Source organism: Mugil cephalus, chromosome 6, assembly GCF_022458985.1.
Source record: "Mugil cephalus isolate CIBA_MC_2020 chromosome 6, CIBA_Mcephalus_1.1, whole genome shotgun sequence".
Lineage (NCBI taxonomy): Eukaryota > Metazoa > Chordata > Actinopteri > Mugiliformes > Mugilidae > Mugil > Mugil cephalus.
This window is the reverse complement of record NC_061775.1, coordinates 11,106,419-11,130,599: the sequence shown is the minus strand read 5'-3', so window position 1 is coordinate 11,130,599 and position 24,181 is coordinate 11,106,419. Positions and strand designations below refer to the sequence as shown.

At 41.5% G+C, this 24,181-nt stretch overlaps 3 protein-coding genes across 4 annotated transcripts; all 3 read left to right on the top strand.

Moving 5' to 3' along the window:
- Positions 1-1,369: 1,369 nt before the first annotated feature.
- tmem45a (transmembrane protein 45a) lies at positions 1,370-6,267 on the top strand. 2 transcript variants are annotated; one of them, XM_047586184.1, is made up of 7 exons: positions 1,370-1,588; positions 2,652-2,819; positions 3,242-3,454; positions 3,610-3,822; positions 5,050-5,234; positions 5,321-5,463; positions 5,624-6,267. In XM_047586184.1, the coding sequence occupies exons 3-7, from the start codon at positions 3,259-3,261 to the stop codon at positions 5,718-5,720; spliced, it is 834 nt and encodes a 277-aa protein (XP_047442140.1). In that variant the 5' UTR covers positions 1,370-1,588; positions 2,652-2,819; positions 3,242-3,258; the 3' UTR covers positions 5,721-6,267. The 2 variants fall into 2 exon arrangements, with proteins under 2 accessions (XP_047442140.1, XP_047442139.1); XM_047586183.1 differs by lacking the exon at positions 2,652-2,819 and having other exon boundaries at positions 1,371-1,588.
- A 644-nt stretch (positions 6,268-6,911) lies between these two features.
- On the top strand, positions 6,912-10,044 carry sft2d2a (SFT2 domain containing 2a). The gene is made up of 8 exons (XM_047587514.1): positions 6,912-7,143; positions 7,231-7,320; positions 7,553-7,638; positions 8,211-8,292; positions 9,194-9,229; positions 9,338-9,396; positions 9,486-9,515; positions 9,623-10,044. The coding sequence occupies exons 1-8, from the start codon at positions 7,078-7,080 to the stop codon at positions 9,660-9,662; spliced, it is 489 nt and encodes a 162-aa protein (XP_047443470.1). The 5' UTR covers positions 6,912-7,077; the 3' UTR covers positions 9,663-10,044.
- Positions 10,045-11,334: 1,290 nt separating this feature from the next.
- Positions 11,335-22,900, top strand: chd1l (chromodomain helicase DNA binding protein 1-like). The gene is made up of 25 exons (XM_047586122.1): positions 11,335-11,516; positions 11,705-11,817; positions 12,572-12,678; positions 12,756-12,867; positions 12,964-12,995; positions 13,197-13,278; positions 13,409-13,571; positions 13,755-13,910; positions 14,620-14,712; positions 14,819-14,915; positions 15,418-15,491; positions 15,593-15,703; positions 16,109-16,223; positions 16,685-16,838; positions 16,935-17,133; positions 17,411-17,556; positions 19,225-19,388; positions 19,479-19,663; positions 19,748-19,846; positions 19,927-19,997; positions 20,213-20,327; positions 20,786-20,894; positions 20,978-21,205; positions 22,350-22,431; positions 22,550-22,900. Exons 1-25 carry the CDS (start codon positions 11,423-11,425, stop codon positions 22,670-22,672), a joined length of 3,024 nt encoding a protein of 1,007 aa, XP_047442078.1. The 5' UTR covers positions 11,335-11,422; the 3' UTR covers positions 22,673-22,900.
- Positions 22,901-24,181: the final 1,281 nt, after the last annotated feature.

The following is a 24,181-nucleotide window of genomic DNA, read 5'->3' as shown; positions in this document are numbered from 1 at the left end:
AACACAAGCCTCAGCGTCTTACCAGATTATGCAGAATAGCAGCTATTTATCTCCAATAGTCATGGACTGCACAATAGTTGTTGCTTGTTCCCAATTATTGGGCTTATTTAGCACTTTCTGATACTTTTGCATTTCTGGTCACATTTGCAGTTTAATAGTATGCCCACTACATACAACACTGCAACCTCCAAAATGAAAACACAGTATTAATTAATACTAAATAACAGAACCTCCATAAGGGATAAGATAAGATTTAATGGAGGACGGTTATTAGGATGCACTCTTTTTCACAAATGTACCTAATGAACCGACAACAAACAGCAATGAAGTACTGCATGAAGTTGAGTCGGGGAAAGTTTTCTCCTAGTTATTTTCTAAAGCTGTGTCCAATAGCTGTTTTCTTCTTAAATCATGAAAACGCTCTAGTTTTCTATGGAAGAATATTAGGGCCACCCATCTCATCTCATCTCATCTCATCTCATCCCACCAAACACCAGACGTCATTTGGACGTTGGTTTACTGGGCTAAATCTGGTCGGTCCGTCATAGTTTTGATTTAGTCCAGAAATAGTCGTTGAAAATTGGACTGTGTTTGGTCCTTCCGATTTTGTCCAAATTTAGTCCAAAAATAGTCATTGACAACTGGGTTGTGTCCACTTTTCAACCAAATTTAGACGTTGTTTGGACGCACATGATTCACGTCTTTACAATGTCTTTTTGACAGGTTTTTGCTGGGTGGATTACCTCTTAATCCTCACAAGGGTCGTGTGGGGGTTGCTCACACATGAGAAAAGATCTTTCATGTTGCACTTTGAGAAAAAAAGTAAAAATTTTGAAAAAAATGGTCAAGCTTTCATGAAAAAAGTCAAGAGTAAAGTTTAAAGTAGAAAGTAGACCTTTGAACCGGCAGTAGATCTACCTTATGTGCATGGTACCGCATGATGGAAAAAAAATCTACCTCGTCTATTTTTTTTTTTTTTTTTTTCTCATGGGTGGCCCTAATACTTTTCCCAGTTTGGTCACGTAACTAAGACTTTGTGGACAGTTTGGAGTGAATTAAAGGAGTAAACCGAGGGACAGGACCAAAGCTGCTACCTGAAGATAAGAAAGTCTTCCAACATCGGTCTACGTGCTAGATGTCTTGTCCTGGGCCCGGCCTCCCTGCCTGGGCCGACGGAAAGTAGCGGTTTCCTGAGAGCAGGGAGGGGACCGAGCCGAGCGCGAGCAGGAGGAGTGAAAGTGCACACGTGGACACCTGAGACCGACGCGAGCTCCAGCCAATCACAGTACGAGCTGCTGACGCCAGCCCACACCAGTCCGACCAATGAGAGGGTTTACTTGCGAGGAAAAGCCAAAAGTGTTTAGAGTTGGAAAAAATCAGGGCGAAAAAAAGAAAGGTTGTGGTCTGGAAGCTGCTGGGAACCAGATCCGGAGGAGATATCTGATGTTTACTTCATTTCTCGCTGAAGATACCAGGAAAACTCTTTTCCTTGGAAATGGAAAAATGCTTGATAAGATGGAGATGCTTTAATTTTTCTGTCTGAAAATACTTCCAGCAACTTTTCCTCTAAAGAAACAAACTAACTTGGGTAAGACTCTTTTTTTCTTTTCTTTTTATACTGAAAGAATTCACGGCTACTGTGTCCTGTACAGTAGCTACAAACAGGCCTATACAAACACTGTAAGAAACTCTTATTACTCTTATTAGACCTCCTAAAAAGAAACAGTGAATTTACCATGAACTACTTATGTTGGATCCTACTTCTTCAGGTTGATCACACATTACATTAATCTCATACAGTAGGCCTTCCTGGCACAATTATCGCCCCAAAAATGAAAAAATAAAAATACTTATGATCATATTCTATAGGTGTGGTTGTTTATATTGTGCATAAGTATAAAAAAAAATAAGCTGAGACACTTTTTCCCCCAAAGCAGTTTTATCAAAAACAGCTGAACATTTCTGTTCCCCCTTTATTCCACAAGGGCCTTCGTTTGAAAACTAGACTCTTAGCAGATTGATATCCAGGATATGAGCAACAAATTAAATAATACTTTTAACATAAACTCTTAAATGGCTTGGTAGTTAAATCTGTTATACTTCTTAATCTGCATTAAGATAACATTTCTATCCGTCAGTAAAGCAATAACTTAATAAACACACACAGTATTTGAGTGAATATACTCTCTGTGACTGCACCGAGCGTATTAATGATTTATAACATGACATGAGGGAGTTTGAGAAGTGTAGTAGCTGAAAACGAGACCAAGCAGATGTTTGTTGTTGATCCAGACAACAACCCAGACACCGGAGTGATATAAGGGAGGCAGTGATTACCATGGCGACTGTTGTGTTTTCCTCAGTCTAGAGAGGGGGCAACGGCTAAGGGCCGTCTCACACAGATGAGGCTCTATTTGTTACTGGGCAGAATGTTCTCTGTCATCTCCATCACAAAGGAGAGTACAACCATGAACCTTATTCTCTGCTCACCATTGATGTCACTCCTGCTTTACAAAGCGTTCACCGCTGCTTAAGGCGACTGAAGTCAAACAAGTTCTTTGAACCCCTTTTTAAATGTTGAATCAAAATTGTAATTAAAAGACAGTTTTATTTTGATAATTTTTTTTTATTTTACTGGACATATCTTTTAGTTCCCTGAGAGAACACACACGTACATGTAGAACGAGGACATCGTGGTCTTCAATCAGCCGCCCCCGTGAATCAGGTGCAGGTCGCACAAAAGGTGGCCTGTCATTACCGAGGAGAACCTGCAAACGCTGTCAGATGATGCTGTAAACATTTGACTAACCCACTTAGAGGTACATTAATAAACTCTTCGTATAGTGCACATAACGACGGATGTTTGCATTTCTTATATGTGCAAACCTTGTAACACTCTTAACAGGTTCTCTCAGGTCAGCTGGAGGGCGGTCACCAACACATACACACACACCAATTATGTCTGATTATGCTGTTTAACTAAATTACAGCCACTCCTCCACTTCTCCCCTCTCATTTCTTACCCCTCCAATTTTGCCAGCCCCGCTAAAAATACATCTCAGTATTATATATATATATTCTATATTGTAAATTAGTTGAAATAATCTTCTTTTTGTTATACATCTATCACCTGCATTTAAAGGGAATGTAGTGCAATAGTGCAAGAAAGACAGTTTTTAGATGAACGAGATAGCAGATGAAATCTGTCTACACTTGTGAAATGATCTGTCTCCTCTTACAGTACAGCAGTTGTGAATCATGGGCAGCTTTAAGGGCCACGCTCTCCCTGGGAGCTTCTTCCTCGTAGCTGGGCTTTGGTGGACGGGAAAGTACTCGCTTTGGCACGCCACCCGCAGGAACAAGAACATAGGCTCCACTCGGCTGTCCAGCAGAGCCTCGCAGCGACGCCTGGAGATCATTGAGAACTCTGTCGTACTCTTCTTCTCGTTATTTGGTGAGCTGGTCTCAGTACCCTTTAATTATTTTTAAAAAAGCTTCTTGATCTGTCCATGTGCTTTTTGACTTTGTTCTTCCGTATTAGCAAAATATAACACAAATGGGCATTTACAGTATCCGAGATCTAAGTGTTTCCTCTGCTGTGCTCTCCAGGGATGCTGGCAGAGCAGTTTTTAGCGGGTGGACCGAGGCTTCACTTGTACGACTCTGTAGAGAAACACTGGGAGGATCTGATGAACTGGCAACATGCCACCATGTACCTGTTCTTTGGTCTGGCTGGGACCGTGTCTCTGGTCGTCCACACCACAGAGGCAGCGCCACTGGCCCTGGACAGGTTAATGCTGGCTATAGCCTTCTTCAACGAGGGTAAGAAGAATGAGATTTTTGGTGGTTCAGTTACTGTGGTTTACTTACCTGTTCATCACCATACAAAGTCTACATTGTATTTCTAAGAAGCTAATATTTCAACTTTTAATCAATTCATGTAGTTATTTGTTACATCACTTATAGATAATGTGAACTAATTGTAAACTATATTAGTTTTATTTATCTAGTTTTCGGTGTCAATCAAATACACACTATTTCTTTCTAATTGATTAAATGTCTGCTCATTTGTATTTTTTACTAATTGATTTCTGTTTAATAAACTGTGGTCCTATTCCAGTGTGGTACTGTGATAGGATGCCATCTCTGCAACAAGTCCAATCATGAAATTTCTAGGCTACTTTATATATATTATATTCCACAGTCAACTGTCAATGGTATTATAACAAAGTGGAAGTGTTTGGGAATGATAGCAGCTCAGCCACAAAGTGTCAGGCCACGTAAGGCCAAGAGTCAGTCACTATAAACCTCCAAACTTCATGTGGATGCTATTCAGATTAGCTCCAGAACAGTGTGTAGAGAGCGTCATGGACTGGGTTTCCATGGCCGAACAGCTGCATCCAAGCCACACATCACCAAGTGCAATGAAAAGCGAAGGATGCTGTGGTGTAAAGCACACAACCACTGGACCCTAGAGCAGTGGAGACACGTTCTCTGGAGAGAAGAATCACTCTTCTCTATCTGGAAATCTGACGGACCAATCTGGGCTTGGCGGTTGCCAGGAAAACAGTTCTTGTCTTTGTCTTGTTGGGTGAAGGGGGGATTATGGTGTGGGGTTGTTTTTCAGGAGCTGGACTTGGCCCCTTAGTTCTAGTGAAAGTAACTCTGAATGCCTCAGCATGCCAAGTGATTTTGGACAATTCCATGCTCCTAACGTTGTGGGAACAGTTTGGAGATGACCCCTTCCTGTTCCAACATGACTGTGCAGTGAGGTCCACAAATACACGGATGTTTGAATTTGGTGTGGAAGAACTTGACTCGCCTGTGCAGAGTCCTGATCTCAACTAAACAGAGACTAAACAGTCTCCTAAATGTTGTGCAAAAGCCTTCCCTGAAGAGTTGAAGTCATTATAGCTGCGAAGGGTGTGCCGACAGCGATTACGTTCGACAATATGGTGTATAACTAACAAAGTTGTGTGGCTGACAAGATATTTTGCTCCAAACTTTTCATCTGTTGACTTTCAATTGTTTTTTGTTTTTTTCTTCCAGGATTTCTTTTCCTTTACCACCTCCATGGCAGGACTATGCTTGATGTCCATGTGCATCAGCTTCTTCTCTTTGCCGTCTTTGGCCAGGCTGTGGTTGCCTTCTTAGAGGTCTTCCACCGTGGCAACATCATTCTGGAGCTGCTGCGCTGCACTCTCACTGTCCTGCAGGGAACCTGGTTCTGGGAGGTAAATCTGAAAGCGAGCCCGTGTGAGCAGATGTTTTCAGTGTGTCTATGTACTAACCTATATCCTTTCTTTCTGTCTCGCCTCAGATTGGCTTTGTGCTGTACCCACCCCACGGGCCTGAGTGGGACCTGACTGACCACAACAATATGATGTTCATCACCATGTGTTACTCCTGGCACCTCGCCTTCGCCATGCTTGCTGTGAGCGCACTCTTTTGCACCGTCAGCTGGTAAGAACTTGCTCAACTCTAAACATCCCATAAGCCTCTGCTTGTTTACTTGTCCTGGAAGCTTTACTGACTTCATCCGCACTGTGAATAACAACTCGAGGACCTCTTATACAACAGTTTATGTTATATTTGACTGCAGCGTGTTGTGTTTTCTCTGTAGCGTGGTTCGCTCCCGGTTGAAGAGGACTCCTCCAATGGAAATGGGACTTCTGAAGCCCAGAGACAGAGATCCAGAGTCGGAGGACGAGATTTTATGAAGAGGACGTCAACTTTGTGACTCATGAATATCACAGTTAAATCAGGGATATGATGCTCGCAGTTCCATCAGGAGTGCGAGCAGAGAAAAGACACCCAGACAGAAAAGGGATATGGACATATGTTCTGGATACTTTACCCTAGAAACATATCTCTACCTCTGCCTTATTTAATCAGTTGTAAACTCTGTCTAACCCGACTCGTTCATTGCTATTTATTTAACAGTGACATAATGCTTTTCGTATCCTCTGACATATCTTTGCACAAATAATCTAACTACACATGAACCTGTATAGGAGGAACATTTTATGAATTGCATGCTTTTCATTTGACTTAGCTTTGAGATTTTTGTGTTCAGCAGTGCCATCGTGTGGTAAAAACTTATCAACATCGTCAGTATAATATACTGTATTATTACTTGAAAGCTGGTATTTACATATTTTCTATGGCTTTTTTTTTGTTTTAAAATGTTAAGAAATGGAGTCACACATGTACGTCAAAACCAAACGACACACAATGAGAATATTATTAAAATTGTGTAAGTGTTTATTCTCGCTGGTGTGGTTTATTCTTGCAGTGTACAGTGTGATACAACAGTTTATAGTAACATTGTGATAGACTTTCCTTTCCTATGAGGAGAATTCATTCAAAGATCTTCTACGATGAAGAGGAGTAATCACGCTTTTAAAAAAAAGTGGTCCTGTCACTGTATATGAAGAGGTTTGTTTGAAGCCTGAACACTGAAGGTAAATTAGTCAGGTTGTAATAAAGCAGCCTTTTATTTTGAAAATATCAGAAACTCATGAAATATGCCAACTAAACATGTTGTTTATCTTATTAATAGCCAAAAATCAAAGATGCGCAGTTGATATGAGATCCTCATATTATTACTCCAATCAAAGAATTTGGATTATTTCGCTTGATTTACAATCAACCGGTGACATTAGTAACCAGGCAGGCATTGTGTTTGATTAATGTAAAATAAGTTTAATTCTTAAGTAAATTGAAACATTAGGCATTGTAATTTTCTTAAAATTATTTTCTACCGGGAAGTTGTTTTTTTTTCTGTGGACGAGTATGTGTCGTCAAGCCTTTTAAAGGATTTTTTTTTAATTATTTCATTTTATTTTTTCAGATCAGAGTGAGACCTCTTTGTTGCCGCTGCGCTCAGATGTGACTAACATTAAGTCACTCACCTGGCCAGGTAGGTCACAGACAACTCCTCCGTCTCGCTGACTAAAGCCATGTGACGTTGTTGTCTTTAAACACAGCTTTGAGGAAACCTTGCAAAGTTCCTCTCGGTCCAGGAAATAGCCAGATTTCTGAAGCGGCCCGGCCGACTGTTGATGATCCTCGGCCATGGATAAATTAAAGTCGGTTTTAAGCGGAGAGGAGGCGCGCAAAGATGACAAAAACATCTTACAGGTAAAACTGAGATACGCTTTCGTTAGGTAAAGTGTGGTCACAACTGGGTCGTGGATGCGTCATTCATTCAAAACTCTGTCGATGCAGTCTGTGAATGAAGCCTCGACTTTAGGCTGGACCACGCGTTTGAAGGGGTTCGTCGCCTGTTTCGTGGTGGGAGCCGTATGCACATTGTTGGTAAGGATCTACTTATGTTCAGTAATTAGTTTAGGTATGTTCTGCTTCATCACAACAAGGAAGGGTGCAGGGAGAGCCGATGCTGCCTGTCTGGTTCTTCTTGCTCTGAGGAATGCTGAAGATGTGATCCTCATTCATTTGACAAGACTGACTAGTCCCGCCTTAAGGTGCCAGCTGAGATAAAACGTGTCACCACAAGGCCAAGAATCACTTTTGTTCGTGTGTGTTGCAGGGAGTGTGTGTGCTCTTCATCCCCAAGATTGGCCTCACTCTCTTCATTGTGTTTTACACGTTTGGAAACGTGTGTGCTCTGTGCAGGTTAGTGTCAAGAGTTAGATCAAAACAGCTAATGGAGAAAACATGACGGCTTTATTTGGTGGAGTATTTACACCGTTCAAGCAAAACATTACGACCATTGGCAGGAAATAACACTGACCATCTTGTGACACCTAGCATTTACATGTACTGCCCACCTAGACCAGACCAGGCATCCCCACCCCATAGCGATGACACTCCTTGATGGCAGCACGAGGTGTTGACCTGGCCTCCAAATTCACTAGATCCCAAACTGATCTAATATCTGTGGGATGCACCAGGACATACCTGATCCACAGTGGGCTGTCCCTTCAACCCATAGGACCCAAAGGCACCCACTAACACCATCCTCTTACCAGATACCACAGGACACCATCAAAAGGTCCATGTTCATTCTCTGATGAGTCCGTTTTGGAGGCACAAGGGAGACCTACACAATATTAGGAAGGTGGTCGTAATGTTATGCCTGATCAGTGTGTAACCAGTGTTTACTAGTATGACTTTGATGTGAGCAGTACGTTTATCAAATCCTGACTTCTAAAAGCATTCCATGAATATGTCTTTACATATATCAGCACTATGTTTCTGATGGGCCCAGTGAAGCAGCTGAAAAGGATGTGTGACAAAACAAGAGCGTTGGCCACCACAATTATGATCGTAAGTGCACAAAATATACACATTTTTCCCTATTTACCCTAAGTTTGTAGACTCTTAATCGGATATTTATAAGGCAACTGTTTAAATTCAAATTAAATTCAACTAAGGTTGATTTACGCAGACTGTGTCCTCAGACTCAAACTGAAAGAAAGTGTTGCAAAAGTACTTGTGAACTGTGGTCAGTGTTAAGTCCTTATTATGTGGTACAGTTAAATTTTTTTTTTTTTAAAAAGAGCCTTTGTCAGGACCTCATATATATTACACATACCAGCAAAATGTAATTACTCACCTGGTTTAAAACGGTTAAATTCACTATAAAGGCATGTTTTATATGGACTGATATAAGATTTAGACTTTGAACATCAGTCAGTGTTTTTGGAGATGTAGAAAAGGGACTTAACTGATCTTCAAAGACAATGCCATGAACTATGATTATTTGCATCCCCAGCTCTGTTCTAAAAATGTGTATTTACAGAAGTGTATTCATCATATGTGTAGGAAATCTGAGGCATGACATTAAGACTGGTGATATTTCTTTGAGTGGGAAAGTCATTGTGTGAAAAAGGGTTGAACGAGGGGCCTTAAATATCGTGTTGACAATTTTTCCTCTTACAGCTTTTATAAATGGAATCGATGTCATTAAACTTTTTATTTTTTACACAACAAAAAAAGAACAGTGCAACAAAACTCTCTTTCATCTTTTATATGGATTGTAAATGAATTTAAGAACATGTAGGTTATATACCATATACACCATATACACAAGAACCACTCAAGTTAATGACATTGTATCTTGAAATCTACAAGTTATCAGTGGGATCATAAGTCGTCTCCAGATTTTTAAATACAGCTTGTTTAACATCCATGTTGCTGATTATATTTGTTCCATTCTTTGCTCCAGACTTGCCTGGTGTTGACACTCTGCGCAGCTTTCTGGGTGAGTGAGGAAGGAAAAAAAAGTTAACTGATCACTTCTAACTTCATTTCGATACGAGGATCAAGTTCGTTGAACGTTCTTACTTAATTTCTTTTGTTTTTCTTACAGTGGAAGAACTTTGGACTTGCCTTGTTGTTTTGCATTTTGCAAGTCTTGTCGTTTACCTGGTAAATCACAGTTCACCTTCCTCTCCAGCTGATTGCTTTCAGTCTCAAACCGCTGACAATTTATGACATCAAATGTGTTTTGTTTGCAGGTACAGCCTGTCCTACATCCCGTTTGTGAGGTTTGTCATTGTTGCACTATTTATTGTAATCATCTATGCAAATGTTTATTATCGAAGTGTCATAAAAAGCTTTTCTGACTGTGTGCTATATGTGGTTTACTTTCTAGGGAAGCAATCCTGAAGATGGTGTCTATCTGCATAAAATGAGCCCCGTGTTTACGGTGAAGGTTTTAAGGGAAGGAACAGGTTTCTTATTGAAGGTGCTGAAGGAGTCTTCTTATAAGAGCCTGACTCTTCCTGCTGCACATCTCTCCTCTGTTCATAGAAAAAGACGTGTTTTAATCATATTTCTTGTTTTTGTGCTTCATCTTTTAACCGTCGTCTATTGATGACTCTTATTTATGTTGATTGTGAGGTTTGTAAAATGTGTAAATATCTGCAATAAATGAATATTTCTAATCTTTTGTAAATTAACACAGGGCAGGCGTCTTTCCATCAACGGGTTAATAAATGTAAATGCTCCAGCATGCCTACAAGAATATATATTCATTCCGATTTGCTGCAAAGATAATAAATGTTGTTTCTGGAGGAGGTTCTTACATCGAAGAATTATTTGAATATGTCTGAGAAACTCAAGTAATTTGGTCTTAATTCACTAATATGTTAATATGTGTAAGAAAAGACAGAACATGTCCTGTAAGACATAAAATTAAATGTTCTTCATTTTTCATCAGTGGTAATCCATATGCAATCAATATTCGATGTCAACAATTGAATATTTGCTGTTTAGCAATGCTTCTATTAAACATGGTTTATAGATACAGAAATTGCCCAAATCTACCTCTAGATGTAAATACATCTTTTTCACAAAAGTGAAAGTGTGTTAAACTCTCATTGTGATGTAGAGGTTGACCACTAGAGATCAGGCTGTGGACGATGGCAGAGGCTGGAAGGAGCAGGTGGACACTGGAGGTGATAAAAGCTGCAGAGGACATTGAGACTTGAGCTAGTTTTTCAGAAGACTGATGTACTCGTTGTCTACATACTTTGTCTCTCTCAACTGTTGCTGGTCCTCTTCCTCTTCCTAGTGTTGTAAACTGGCACGCTGTCAAACTGCAACAATACAGACACATATTCCTGTGTTAGAATGATATTAAGTTATAAAACGAATAAATGAACCACAGGCAGTCCTAGTTAGCTGTGATGCTATCATCTTAACATTAGATGCATTAAAATAAATTGAATACAAGTATATTTGAACCAAAAAGATGATGTTTTGTATAGTGACCTTGTTTCCAAAAAATAGGTAAAGCTGTGTCAAATGTAAAACAAAAGCAGAATGCAGTGATTTTGTAAATAACTTAAACCCTTTAATAAATCGAAAATAGATTTATTTATTTATTTATTTTAAATGAAAACTGAGTAAGATGAAGATGTTCTTGTCTGTGGAAAAAGGGTCAAAATAAAAACACGTGGCCCAGAGCTCAGACTTCTACTGAGGAACATCTCAATCAGGGTCAGAGGTCAGAGAATAATGATAATATGAGGATCCATGATGGAAAATAGAAGTTATTTACTGTCTCTATTCATTAGGTCTAATAAGAGCTGCTAGAAACAGCATCCACGTTACATAAGTCATGTTCTTTCCCCAACAATGTAAAAGATAAAGACAAGTGTGCTAACTTTTTTTTTTGCCTGTTTAATAGAAGCGTTAAGTAAATTCAGTAAAACTTAACATTTGAAAGTATAACATACAGTTTGTAGCACTGTTACAAAAGAAGCACGTATTTCAACGTGTTATCCTAATTTAATTAACATACATGTTGTCATGTAAAACGCGCGCATTTCCGTAGTGTCACGTGACCCAACCAGGAAGCGTAGTTGCACATGAGCGAGATATCAACACAACACAGGGGTCTCTCTTGTCTGTGCATGTCTGTGGAGTGTGATTTAGCTGTGTTAAAAACATGACAGACTTTTTAAGAGAAATAAAAAACAGCGTGGCAGAAAAGAAGAAGACGCCGATCGCTCAGAGCGACTTACAGAGTTGGGGTCTGACAGGTACGGAGGCTCGTTGACAGTAACTTTCAAACTTATTCATTCATGGTAATACGGCGAATAATATGACACTTAGTCAGGATTATTGAGTACTTTTAGACTTAAAACTATTCCGTCTGCCATCTTCCTCTCACCTTTTCACCCTTTTCTCCCTGCCAATAATAATAAGCTGTGGCATTTTCCCCTCGTAGGCATAAAGCTGAGAGCCTACCAGCTGGATGGGGTGCAGTGGTTAACGCAGTGTCTGAAGAACCAGCATGGATGCATCTTAGGAGATGAGATGGGACTGGGGAAAACCTGTCAGGTGTGTGATCCCCCTGTCTCTGTTATAAACCAATAATATTGATACGTGGCTATATTTCTCCATGATAAGTGGATGGAATGGAAGCTGTGGCATCAATATCAGCATTGTTTTCACACGTTTTTGCCCGAGGAAAATATTTGTAGCATCTGTTGGGCTTTCAATGAAATGTCAGATCACTGGTGAGGACTTGTTTCTGTTGTTTTTTTAATTTTTTTTTATGAGGTCGTGAACTGAATTTCCCCAGTCGGAGTGGTTTGAAGGTTATTTTTTCACAGCAGTAATTGATCGTCACTGATAAGCTGTAGCTCTGTTCTGTAAATACATGTCTGAAAGGTTAGTGTGAGCACATTAGTGCATGTGAAACGTTTGTTTTGGATGGTCACAGCCTCCTTGTCAGAATGCTGACAGACACAATATTATCTCTCGTGAAAACATCAGGGAGCTCTCCAGATGTAGACATGCATCCAGGCCTTTGGCACCTCAGGCAGCATTGGCAGCAACTTTGTGCTCACGTGAACGTCGTACTGGGACTCTCAATGCGGGATAACCGTCGACAATAACAGCGGTACTCTCCTGCTACAGGATAGGCAGGTCCTAAAGTGCATAATGTAGCTATCTGTGCCTTGTATCGATAAGAGGATAAATCCTGCTCCTTGACCTGTTTCCATGACTGAAATTTGTCGTAGTAGTTGCACCGAGAAGAATTTGTACTTTTAAATACATAAGCCATGATCATGATTCATCCTCTACACAGACAATCTCTCTGCTGGTATACATGTCTGGAGCACTTGGGAAGAAGGGTCCATTTTTGGTGCTGTGCCCGCTCTCTGTCCTGGACAACTGGAGAAAGGAATTAGAAAGGTGCTCTACCGTTCATCACGACACTATTTAAAAACTATTTTTTATAAAATCTTCACCTCTGTGTAACCCGGCTGCAGCTTCGCTCCTTCACTGACTGTGCTGTGCTACAAAGGAGACAAAGACAGACGGGCTGAGATTCAGAAGGAAACCAGCACACAGGACGTCCACGTTCTGCTCACTACATATGAGGTCTGTAACTGCGAGTAAACGTTCAAGTTTAATCTGTGTTGAAAGGTTAATCTGTGTTGAAACTGATATGTTTTGGCTTTCTTTTGCTGTTTTCAGTTGTGTCTCAAAGATGCCTCATTCTTGAGTCGGTGAGTTGAAATCTTTCTTAGTGAAGCCCATTAAAAGCACAGCACAGACAACAATGAATGTATTTGTTGTTAATCACAGGTCTTCATTCATCAGTCACCACAGATTAAAAGACATTGTCGGTTGTTAGCTCGGTTTATTTATGGATTATCACATGATATCACAGCATTGGCTCAGCGATGTTGTGTCAATCTGCTCCTCAGGTGGAAGTGGAAGGTGCTTGTGGTAGACGAAGCTCACAGACTGAAGAATCAGAACTCACTGTTGCACAAAACCTTGACGAAGGTACTGAGCAGCGCCTGGTTTATGCCATTTAATTTGTCTTTTTTATCTTTCTTTCTTTTTTTTATCAGAGCTCTTCTTTTGTTGTTCCTTCAACAAAGTAAAAGTTTGTTTGTGTACATTTCTTGTGTAGTTCTCAGTTGGTTTCAGAGTCCTGCTCACAGGGACTCCCATTCAGAACAACTTGCAGGAGCTGTACTCCTTGCTGAACTTCATTCAGCCCACCATCTTCACGGCTGATGAGACGGACCACTTTGTCAACACTTACTCCAGCGTACGAAGTCAAGCTGCTCTCAGTACGAAACATGATTAACATTTAATGAAGTATCCACACATCTGCTTATCTTTCAGGTTTTGGAAAGATAAGAAGGTTCAATATTTGTTGTGTAAAAGTGATTTATCGTGCTAGTTGTGGAAAAGGCCTAACAGTTGTGCACGTATCCAATATTGGGATGCTGTGTCTCTCCTTCTGTTTATAGCCACTGAGCTCCAGAGCATCCTGGAGCCGTTCCTACTTCGTAGAGTTAAATCAGAGGTCGCTGTGGATCTGCCCAAGAAAACAGAGCTAGTGGTGTACCACGGCATGTCAGCCCTGCAGAAGAAGTACTACAAAGCGGTTCTGACGAAGGATTTGGGTGAGGCATGTGCACCGCAGTGCACCGTCATAAATCATTGTTGTAATCGTTGTAGGCTCTGTTCAGACCTGACATCAACAAATGAGTCTCCATGAGATCCAGATCCAATGTCAGTTTCGTGCTATGTATGTAAATCAACATACAATTAAAAAAAGTGACAGCTATGGTCTCTTGTGGATCACCGCCACTGTTTCAGATCAGGAACTGCATCGTTGTATGTTTGTGCATCGTGACTTTGGCACACAAGTTATTATTTATTGATCTGACGTAAGTTAGACCTGCATAAAACTCAGATTATAACTCCAGCCCTGCAAGTTTCCATGTGCACCATAGTCTCTTGTAGTAAAGATAAATAAATACATTGGCAACTGAGGGATAAGTAACTTCTAATAGTTATACCACACATGGCTTCTCATACAACAATTAGAAATGACCAAACATCACTTGCGGTGCTTTTTTTTTCCTGAATGAAACCTGTTGAGTACAGGTGGTCTCTAGTGGGACTCAGGACACATTGTGAGTTCACACTACCTAAGGAATAGGGACACATGTGACCCAGACCTCCTCTAAATGTGGTCACAGATCAGATCTCTTCAATCGCTCTGGTCGCTTTACTACTTTACACTGGTCACTTGCATTTGGATTTGCCAGGATGGATGTTAATGCCAGTTCTGAACAGAGCCATGAAGCCGTAAAACTCTGCTTTCAGAGGCTTTTGGAAATGAGCAAGGCAACAAAATCCGACTGCTGAACATCCTGATGAACCTGAGGAAGTGCGTCGACCACCCGTACCTGTTTAACGGTGAGATGAGCTCAGTGATAGGAAAGCGCTTAAGTGACTAATCTCAGTTTTTGCAAACAAAATCTTGAAGCATATTCCGACGTTTTTGTTCCCGTGTCTTCGCCAGGGGTGGAACCAGAGCCTTTTGTGATCGGGGAGCATCTTGTTGAAGCCAGTGGGAAACTTTGCCTTCTAGACAGCTTGCTGACCTTCCTGCACAAAGGGTTGGCAGATGCACTTGTTGTTTGGCTCCACCTAGTGGCGGTTTATGTTCAGTCTGGCTAACAAAGAAAGTTTTAATGGAGCCTAATAACGTCTTTAAAAGTACCAACAAAACAAAAATGCTCCACATGCACTTCAGTCATAATAAGTCATAAAAAGATACTATGTTGGAGGTTTCACCTCATTACTTTCTGGCCGCATCTTTTGAAATCTGATTGCATGACTAATTCATCGCCTCTGCACGTGTCACACAACTTTTCCAGTTAAATGCACATGTAATGAATCAGACCTGGGCATTTTGCCTGTCTGTCATAGGGCAAAGTAGACAGACAGACAACCAGTCACACTCAGATGCACACTTACAAGCAGTTTAGAATCACCGATTAACACATTGACACGGTGTCTAAATGAAGCACTTCATTGCACTTGTTGTCACACAACAAACAGACTAATATTGTGTAGGTCTCCCTTGTCTTATCCCTCTCTTCATATCTGTGTGTAAAGGGGCCACCGTGTCCTGCTGTTCTCCCAGATGACGAGGATGCTGGACATTATTCAGGACTACATGGAGTACAGAGGTGAACAAGGCGATATGAGCTTCATTTAACATGTATTTAATGTCTTTCCACTGCATTTTAAAACACCGAGTGCCAGTGCTAAGTCAAGCTTTTCTGTTCAGGCTACAGCTATGAACGCTTGGACGGGTCCGTCCGAGGGGAGGAACGAAACCTGGCGGTGAAGAACTTCAGCAGCAAAGACATCTTTGTGTTTCTCCTGAGCACTAAAGCAGGTGACTCACACCCTGAAATATGCTCTCAAAGTCAGCGTCGCCCTATATATGGTTCAACTGAACGCTATAGTGTGCCAGCAGGTTTCATAACCATTGTTCTGATTGTATAGATGGGTGATTAAAGGTAATTATGCTTTAAGGACTGAGTTGGCAGCCTGCAGCCTTGCAAGCCTTTTCTGCACATCAGCAGAATTCGTAGCACTAGCTGAGAGGAAAGTGGACTGATCCCACAGAGATAAGAGCTGCAGCCGGATGAAACACTGGTGTTAATAAAGCTTTCAGGAGCCTTATTTCGTGGAACTGCTTATCTCACTTTTGCGGCGCATAATTAATAAGTGCACAAATAAAGTGTAAAGTGTTTCCAGTTATCATGGTATCACTGCTTTGAAACACTTGTTTTTGCAGGGGGTGTAGGCATGAACCTGACGGCTGCTGACACCGTCATATTTGTGGATAGTGACTTCAACCCTCAGAATGATCTGCAGGCCGCTGCACGCTGCCACCGGATTGGTCAGAACAGGTGACGTCTGTGGATTATCATTCCAAGCAGACCACACATGCAGTGTTTTAATCTTATTTGCTCTTGAAGTAATGTTTTCCAAAGAGGACGTTGATTTTATGCAGAGCTGTGCACAGTTGGAGTCCCGAGTTTAGTGAACATGGAGAGGACACCTCAGCCTATAAAAACAGCTGTATAATGTCCTTTTTAGTTTGTGGAAAAGTCCCAAATTATCCCTCAAAAGTAACATACATGCTATGAACTTACTAATGAAATTGTGTTCCATGCATCGTATGTATTAAAAGGACAACTTTGTATAGATATGTTCTTTTAAGTGGTCATGAACATTTGCCATTTAAAGGCATGCAAGGCCCATAAAAATGATATTAGCTATAGGTGCTCAGTCATAAAAGGAAACAGTGGCTATTTTAAAATGAGAAAAACAATGCAAATCGCTGTGACATTTGACTGACTCATTACAGGCCCGTGAAAGTGATTCGTCTCCTGGCAAGAGACACCGTTGAGGAGATAATGTACTCTCGTGCTGTATCCAAGCTGCAACTCACCAACACCGTTATCGAAGAGGGACGCTTCTCGTTGCTGGATCAAGCTCAGTCAGCTGCTGCAGGTCTACAGGTTTGTAAACTGTGAATGGCACCAAAAAAACAACAAAAAAAAACAACAACAAGACACTCACGTTCAGTGTTTTCACCACTCACGTTTTCCACACAGCTGGGCGAGATCTTGAAGTTCGGGATAGATAAGCTTTTGTCGTCGGATGAGAGCTCTATACAGGATGTAAAGCTGGAGAAGATCCTTGGACAGTCGCGTGACGGTCGGTGGGTGGACGAAGAGGACGAGGCCCCACTCAGAGAAGAAGAGGAGGAGGAGGAGGAGGAGGAAGAAGAGGAGAGTGAATCTGATGGGCTGAGTATGTTTCATTGCTTTGAGGTTGATGAATTTACGGCTTGGTAAAGATGTGGCTGGTGTGGTCTGGTAAACAAGTTGTTCCTGCTTGTAAACTCCACACTTAACATCATATTTCATCTGTAGGGCTCATGTTTGCTTCTCCAAGTATGAGCAAGCAGAAGGCAATTATAAAAGCCTTTATTAGTTTAATCGTGGACCGGTTTTGCTCTTGATTAGGAGGTTTGTGTGTATCACCGTAATGTCCACGACGCTCATCGTCAATCTGTGCCTTTCCTTAGACCACATGTACTTCTTTGAGGGGAAAGACTACAGTAAAGACCCCAGCTCAGAAGACCAGAAGAGCTTTGATCGTTTGTTGGAGGAGCAGCTGGCCGAATTCCAGCGAGCTGCCGGAGAGGGACGAGCTCTGAGACACAAAGCTGGCGTAAGGATCACTGTAACTAAACGTTTTACGTCACTAAATTCATATAGTCAAAGGAGGAGATACGAACCTCATGAAACATAGTTAATGTGCTGCGTTTTGTCACAGCAGCCATTTGTCACAGTTGGTTTGGTTCATTTAAACAGACAGATATTATATTTTTTCTTTTCACATGGAAGTGAACTGATCTTCACTTCAAATGATATAAAACCTTTATCCACATTGTCCAGCAGCATCTGGACGTAAGAGCACTGAGTAAGGTGAACCTTTGTGTAGATTCCCATCTTTCCGTTTTTTTGTCACAAAATGTTCACCAAACACAACGACTGGCTCTCAGTCTGTTAAGCAGCTCCTATCTAGGGCATGTTGGTCGAAGTACAAACCGCTGAATTATGTCATATTTACACTTTTGGTTTCGTGTGGATAAAAGAAAATGAGAATTGTTGCCTCTTCTTGTACTTTCACCGTTCTATTTATTCGTGACAGTGTGCGCCTGTATGTTCTCAGTCCCCTGGGAACCAAGTAAAGCGGTGGGAAAAAACAGCAGAGAAGACAAGAGTGTAACGTTTTAGTCTTGAAGTGGGTGATAGTCTGATAGTGGTGAGGGTAATCACACAAAACACCACTGATGTATGGGTGTAACATATTGTTTGTTAGTAGCAAATAGTTAAAAGATCCTGTTTACATTTCCAACACAGTAGTCCAGTGTTTAAGTTCATATCCGTACTTTCTTAAGGGTGGGACATCGTACCTACGTCGGTGTGTGCCATTTATGTCATTTGTGTCTTTTTTTTTTTGCCAGTCGGATTCATTTTTGTCACCACTTCGAGCTGGCGACTGAAACTCTCAATTAAACTTTAGCCGAAATGTTGCCGAAGATGAGTCATGCAAATGCTTGTATCTCCGAACCTCCTCCATTAGCCTTTGTTCGATGTGCTCCGTCTTTACTGACCCAAAACGATCAGTTCGAAAACAATGGCGATGGAGAAGCAGTCGTGAATATTAAAATGGAAACATGCTGCTGCCAAGCGGACCAGCCACAGCTCATGAGGTCTGCGCTAGCCCTTTAGCTCCTGCATCAATTTGCCACCTATTAGTCTGTAATCCTTCTCTGAAACACAGTGCTGTATAAATTAATTCAGGTTCCCTAGGGGCAATTTGAGGCACAAAAGACAAAAACAAAAAATAGAACAAGACAAAGCATATACAAAATTGCATACTGATTTAACCATTAATCGCTCTTGTTTCTTTCTTAATTAATCACTCTTGGATGCCATCGGCCCCTCCTTCATTCCAAGACTTCAATGGGACTTACTGAACTTTTTTTAAGGGTAACCACCACGAAATTTGGAGATGAGTTTACAGATATAATGACATCGTCCAGGGCTTGTGCAGGCTGCGCTTTTGGCAGAGATGAACCACACCACAGTTTGCCTCGAAGCAAGCTTAGGCAATTCTTTTTGTTATTTGCTATGTGTTGTTTTGTTTCCTGAAGTAACCAGAACAAACTAGATCCAACAGGAATACACTCCAATCATTTCCTTGATGTCAAAATACAGAAATTAATGATTCGACAAAGGAGCAAAGTCGGATTTGTTGCCAATATTATAATTACACAATATACATATTTAGCTGTAACAGTGTGTTTTTTTTCCATGTGCGTGTTTCTAGGTTTCGCTGTCAGTGGCCCTCGATATTCCCTTGAGGAAGAGGAGACCTCTAACTGAGGATGAACTGGAAGTGAGAAAGCAGAAGAGGGAAGAGGCTGCAGCCAAGAGAGCCAAAATTCAAGAGGACATGAAGAAGAAGCAGCAGGAGCAGAAATACAAGAAAAAGTGAAGATTTTTTTCTCTCTTTGTCCTCTTGAGCAAAAAACAACTTTCTCACAGTTCGCCCTTTATTTGGTGTGTTTATTTCTCGTGCAGAATGGCCTGGTGGGAGTCCAGCGGCTACAGGTCGCTGTGCCTGCAGCCTGCGGACAGCGACGAAGACGAGGATGATGGCAGCACATGCTCCACAGATTCTCACAGCACAGACATCCACTATGTTATGGGGGACGTCACTCACCCACACACTGCTAAAGGAGATGCTATCATCGTCCACTGTGTTGGTATGCACTCTGTGTTACCTTATTACCATAGCAACAGGCCACTCTATATGACAGTCTAAAAGGCAGCATCTGATTTCTGCGTAGATGACTCAGGCCGGTGGGGCAAGGGAGGCCTGTTTACAGCACTGGAGGTGAGATCAAATGAACCACGAAAACAGTATGAGCTCGCTGGCAAGATGAAAGGTAAGATTCGCCATGCATGCAAGGAAAATGAGAGCTCATTTCCATTCGACGCTTTAATCCGTGGGGTCTGGCTGTTTCAGACTTGGACCTCGGAAATGTTCTGCTTTTCCCCATTGACGACAAACAGTCCAGGCTGAACGGTCAAGACCAAGTAAGATCTCGTTAATTGAATAGTCTACGCTCGCTGTGTGAAGAAACAAGTGCGTTGCTCCTTTGCAGTAGTAGTGATCTGCTCTGTGACAAGTCTGGTTAAGGTTTCTGTTTGGTGGAAGAATTGCAACATTGTGGCCGTGCAGCAACTGATAAAACAGCGACTATGATCAGATAATGCCTTAGCCTTCTTCGATCTCCTTCCTGTCTTCTCAGTTGGCCCTTATAGTGGCACAGCAGAGAGACAAAGCCAACAACTTGTCTGGGATCTGTCTGACTGCTCTGGATGAAGGTCTGAGGAAGATTTACGGCGCAGCCAAAAGGAACAAGGGTACACTAAAGCACTTAAATTTAGTCCTAAATTAAATTGTTTAGGGCATTTTGTTTCTCTCTCGGCAGTGACACATGCTGATGATGGCATAAAAAAAACTATGGACTACTTGAAAACAGTGTTTGAGTATTGTATAACTTGACTGATGAGATTTGCAGGACATGCAGAATATGCAAGTTGTTATCTTGCGTGCGTCAATGTATGTGTGCAGACACATTTTTGCAGATTTTAGTGCTGATGAACAACACATGACAGAGCAAATCAAATTCTCTCTGCACAGTAGATGAACTGATTAGTACAGTTAAGTCTAAAATTATCTGCCGGCGTTCACCTCGCAGGCTTTGAACTTTCTTAAAATACCGTAAACAGATTCCCCAACTTCGTTTCAGCTTGAGGACGACTTAGACATAGGAAAGTTAAGATTCGCGCTAACCGACTTTGTTTCTTCCAAAACAAAGCAAGTGTTCATCTTCCCCGTATCGGCCACTCCACCAAAGGTTTCAACTGGTATGGCACAGAAAGGCTCATCAGGAAACACCTCGCTTCCAGGGGTGTCCCCACATTCATGTATCTTTTAAAGCTTTAAGTGCACGATCTCTAAAAAAGCATTGATCTTTGTTGCAGACATTTTCTCTTGACCTGACTGTTAGATATTATCATAGCAGAGCTGTGAAGAACACAGTTGCACCTCAGACATCTGCTTGTGCGACGTCGGCAGCCTCCACTAAAACTCAGTCGCCGACTGATGAGGCCGAAGCAGAGATCCCGGCCCCCTCTCACGGCCCCACAGATCTCCCCAACTTCATGAAGGGAGTCTGTGTGTTTTTCTACAACTTGCCTGCAACGGAGAGGAAGAGGCTGTCCCGTTATCTTATCACATATCCTTTCAAACAGGATGTTTTTTTTTTCTTTTCTTTTCTTTTTTGTCACTGCTGGTTGTTAGATAGTTTCAGAGACATATAAGTCTTCTGTTTGTCACCTGCAGCCACGTGAGTGAATGTGTGTGGTTCACTGATTTTACATGCAGATAGATGAATCCTCTGTAATCGGTTTCCTGAGGAGTGGCTTTTTAAACTTAGAGTGGTGGTTTAGCAATCACCATCTCGGCAGTGCTCGACTCTCCCAGTTTGCTCAAAAGTGAACGAAGAGGTGTCGTGTAAGTGGACCTGAAGCAGGTGGGTCACATCCAAACGGGAACTTGCAAGGCTGAAATATAAGACCAATGTACCTTTATAGTTAATTCTTCGAGTGAACCAGTGAGTTGGAGGTGGTGGTGCAATGAGGTCCGGCAAAGAATGCCAAAGTCAGAGTTACCACAGTGAGCTTTAAACCCAGTCTTCACGGAAGCTACAGGTGATGGCATGGAGGGTTCATGTACCGTCAATGGTAGCATCTATGCAGACAACTAGCGAGCTGTGAGGGCACTCAGCTCTCATTCAAACTTGTTTAAATTATATCAAGGTTTAAGCGTTCTCCGTATAATTTAAACATCTCTCCCGCTTGTTTTTATTATATCAATCTGTAAACTTAAAGATGGACATTTTAACATGGAGGTCTGCGGAGACTCACCGTCTATTGATTCACGGCTATGGCTCGGTAGGTAGAGTAGGTTGTCCGTGAACCGAAGGGTTAGCGGTTTGATCCCCTGAGTGTGCCATATGCCGAAGTGTCCCCCAGTTGCTCCCAGTGCAACTGGCACTGATGTGTGAATGTGTGTGTGCTTGTGTGAGCGAATGGGTGGATGTGTCTCTGACTGTAAAAGCGCTTGAGTACCTTTGAGTAGGTAGAAAAACGCTATATAAGAGCAAGACCATTTACCATTACTTTTGGAGCCAACACCAAGTGGCCATTGGAAGAAATGCAGTTTTTGGCACTTCCTTGTCTGCTTTCCACCCTGCATGTTGCCAGATGTGACGAGAGAAGAGCTTGACATGCCTGGAAGCCAAAACACTGACATACAAAGCTGTATTACTTACAGTGTAATGTCAAAAATAATACCACATCTCCTTAGCTCATGTTCACTTATGACGGAGATGAGGAGGATATCATGAGCCCTGAGGTCACCCACATAGTAGCAGAGGTGGAGAACAGCATCCACTCGCAGGTTAGTGCCATGATGACGGTTCACTTACTACAATCTGACGTTTTTATCAGTTTTACGCTTCAGAGCGCGTGTCATAATGAAAATGTAACTTGAAACCTCTCTGATGTGTGTGAACCAGGAGCTCCGGGATCTGTTGTGTCAGTACACCCAGGCTGTCCCGGTGCAGAAGGCCTGGCTGGAGTCCTGCTTCTCCAAACAACAGAAAGTCAACACTACAGACTTCCTACACCTGCTCCGATAACAACCGTCTTTTATTGCCATTATTTTATTGACTGCATTGAATGAATTGTGTTGGCCGACTGACAGTGTGTTAAATGTCAAATTATTCTATAAAAAAATTATGATTTATTTGTGAGTGGAACTAGGAGGAAATGAAAGATGACTGGTTTGTACTGACATGTTGGTGGTTGGTGTTGGCTGATTTGCTACTCTAAAAACTAATGGTAATAAATCTAGTGTAATAAACCCAGTGTGTGTGGTGGAGATGCAGTATGCACTTGTACTTCTATCTTTGTGAGGACATCCCTTGACATAATGCAGTGAAATGGTGGGTCTGAACAAGCCTCCAGTATAAAGGTGTCAGCAGTGCTCAAACTAATCACACAGGCTGCGTGTTCAGCACAGTAGAAGAAGTACACAGGGACAGAGCAGAGGCATTCAGTACATTTATGTGCACGTGAAAAAATTAATTATTGCATTAAGGATTAAGGCCCTTAATCCTGGACAACTGGACACATTGAGCGCATGTAAACGCGTCACTCCAACTAATATCGGACTTATTTTTATTATCACTAAGACACCTAATCAGAGTTTAATTAGACATCCAGTATGTGCATGCTCTACAGGGTATCGACGGGGTCTCGAAAAGTAAAAGATCATAATTAAATTTTGGGGAAATTAAGACCCTTGAAAAGTATTAAAAAATCTTATCATGATTTTTTGAGATCTTAAAATTTGAAGATATTTTTAGGGTAAATTTTGCGTTCTGAGAAACATGAAACATTGAAAAAGTTTGTGAAAAGTTTATTAATTTGTTAAAAAACAAAGATGAACCATAGACTACTATGGGTGCTTTCATAAATTGCCTCTGAGAGCACCAGAATGTACGTGGATGGAAATTCAGAAGCACAAACGTTGTTTTCAAAGACCAGAGAAAGCCTCTATTACGCCCTGGCACTCTGGTGCATATTACGAACACACCTTACGTCATGGGGTTAGCCACAAGTCTAATGTTAGCCGCCGCGGGCGACAGCTCTCCATTGCTAGCTTCTGTGCCAGCTGAAGCAACAGCTAAGACCTCGGCTCGTAGGACTGTCTCATCTTTACCAACATCAAGGTGGCAGAGCAACGCTGCATGTGAACTAGTTTTGAGTGTATGCAAGTGTTATACAAGTGTTTACTCTAAATGTGTTCAAACGTTGCCTTTGATTTATTCTCACAGCCTGTTTGAATTCTGTTCTATGTAGAGATGTAACAATATGAAAATTTAATTTCACAATCATTGTGACCAAAATTATCACGGTTATCATTATTATCATGATATTGTTGGAATGTGCTCAAAATGTTCAAAAAGCACTTACACACCACACTGAAACCATTTAACCAAATTTTATTTTGAAAAAGCAATAATCAGACACAGTTTTAATGATAATCTCATCTCATCTCCTACTACCGCTTATCCTCACTGGGCTCCTTGCTGGCATTGGGCGAGAGGTGGGGTCCACCGTGGACAGGTCACCAATCTATCGAA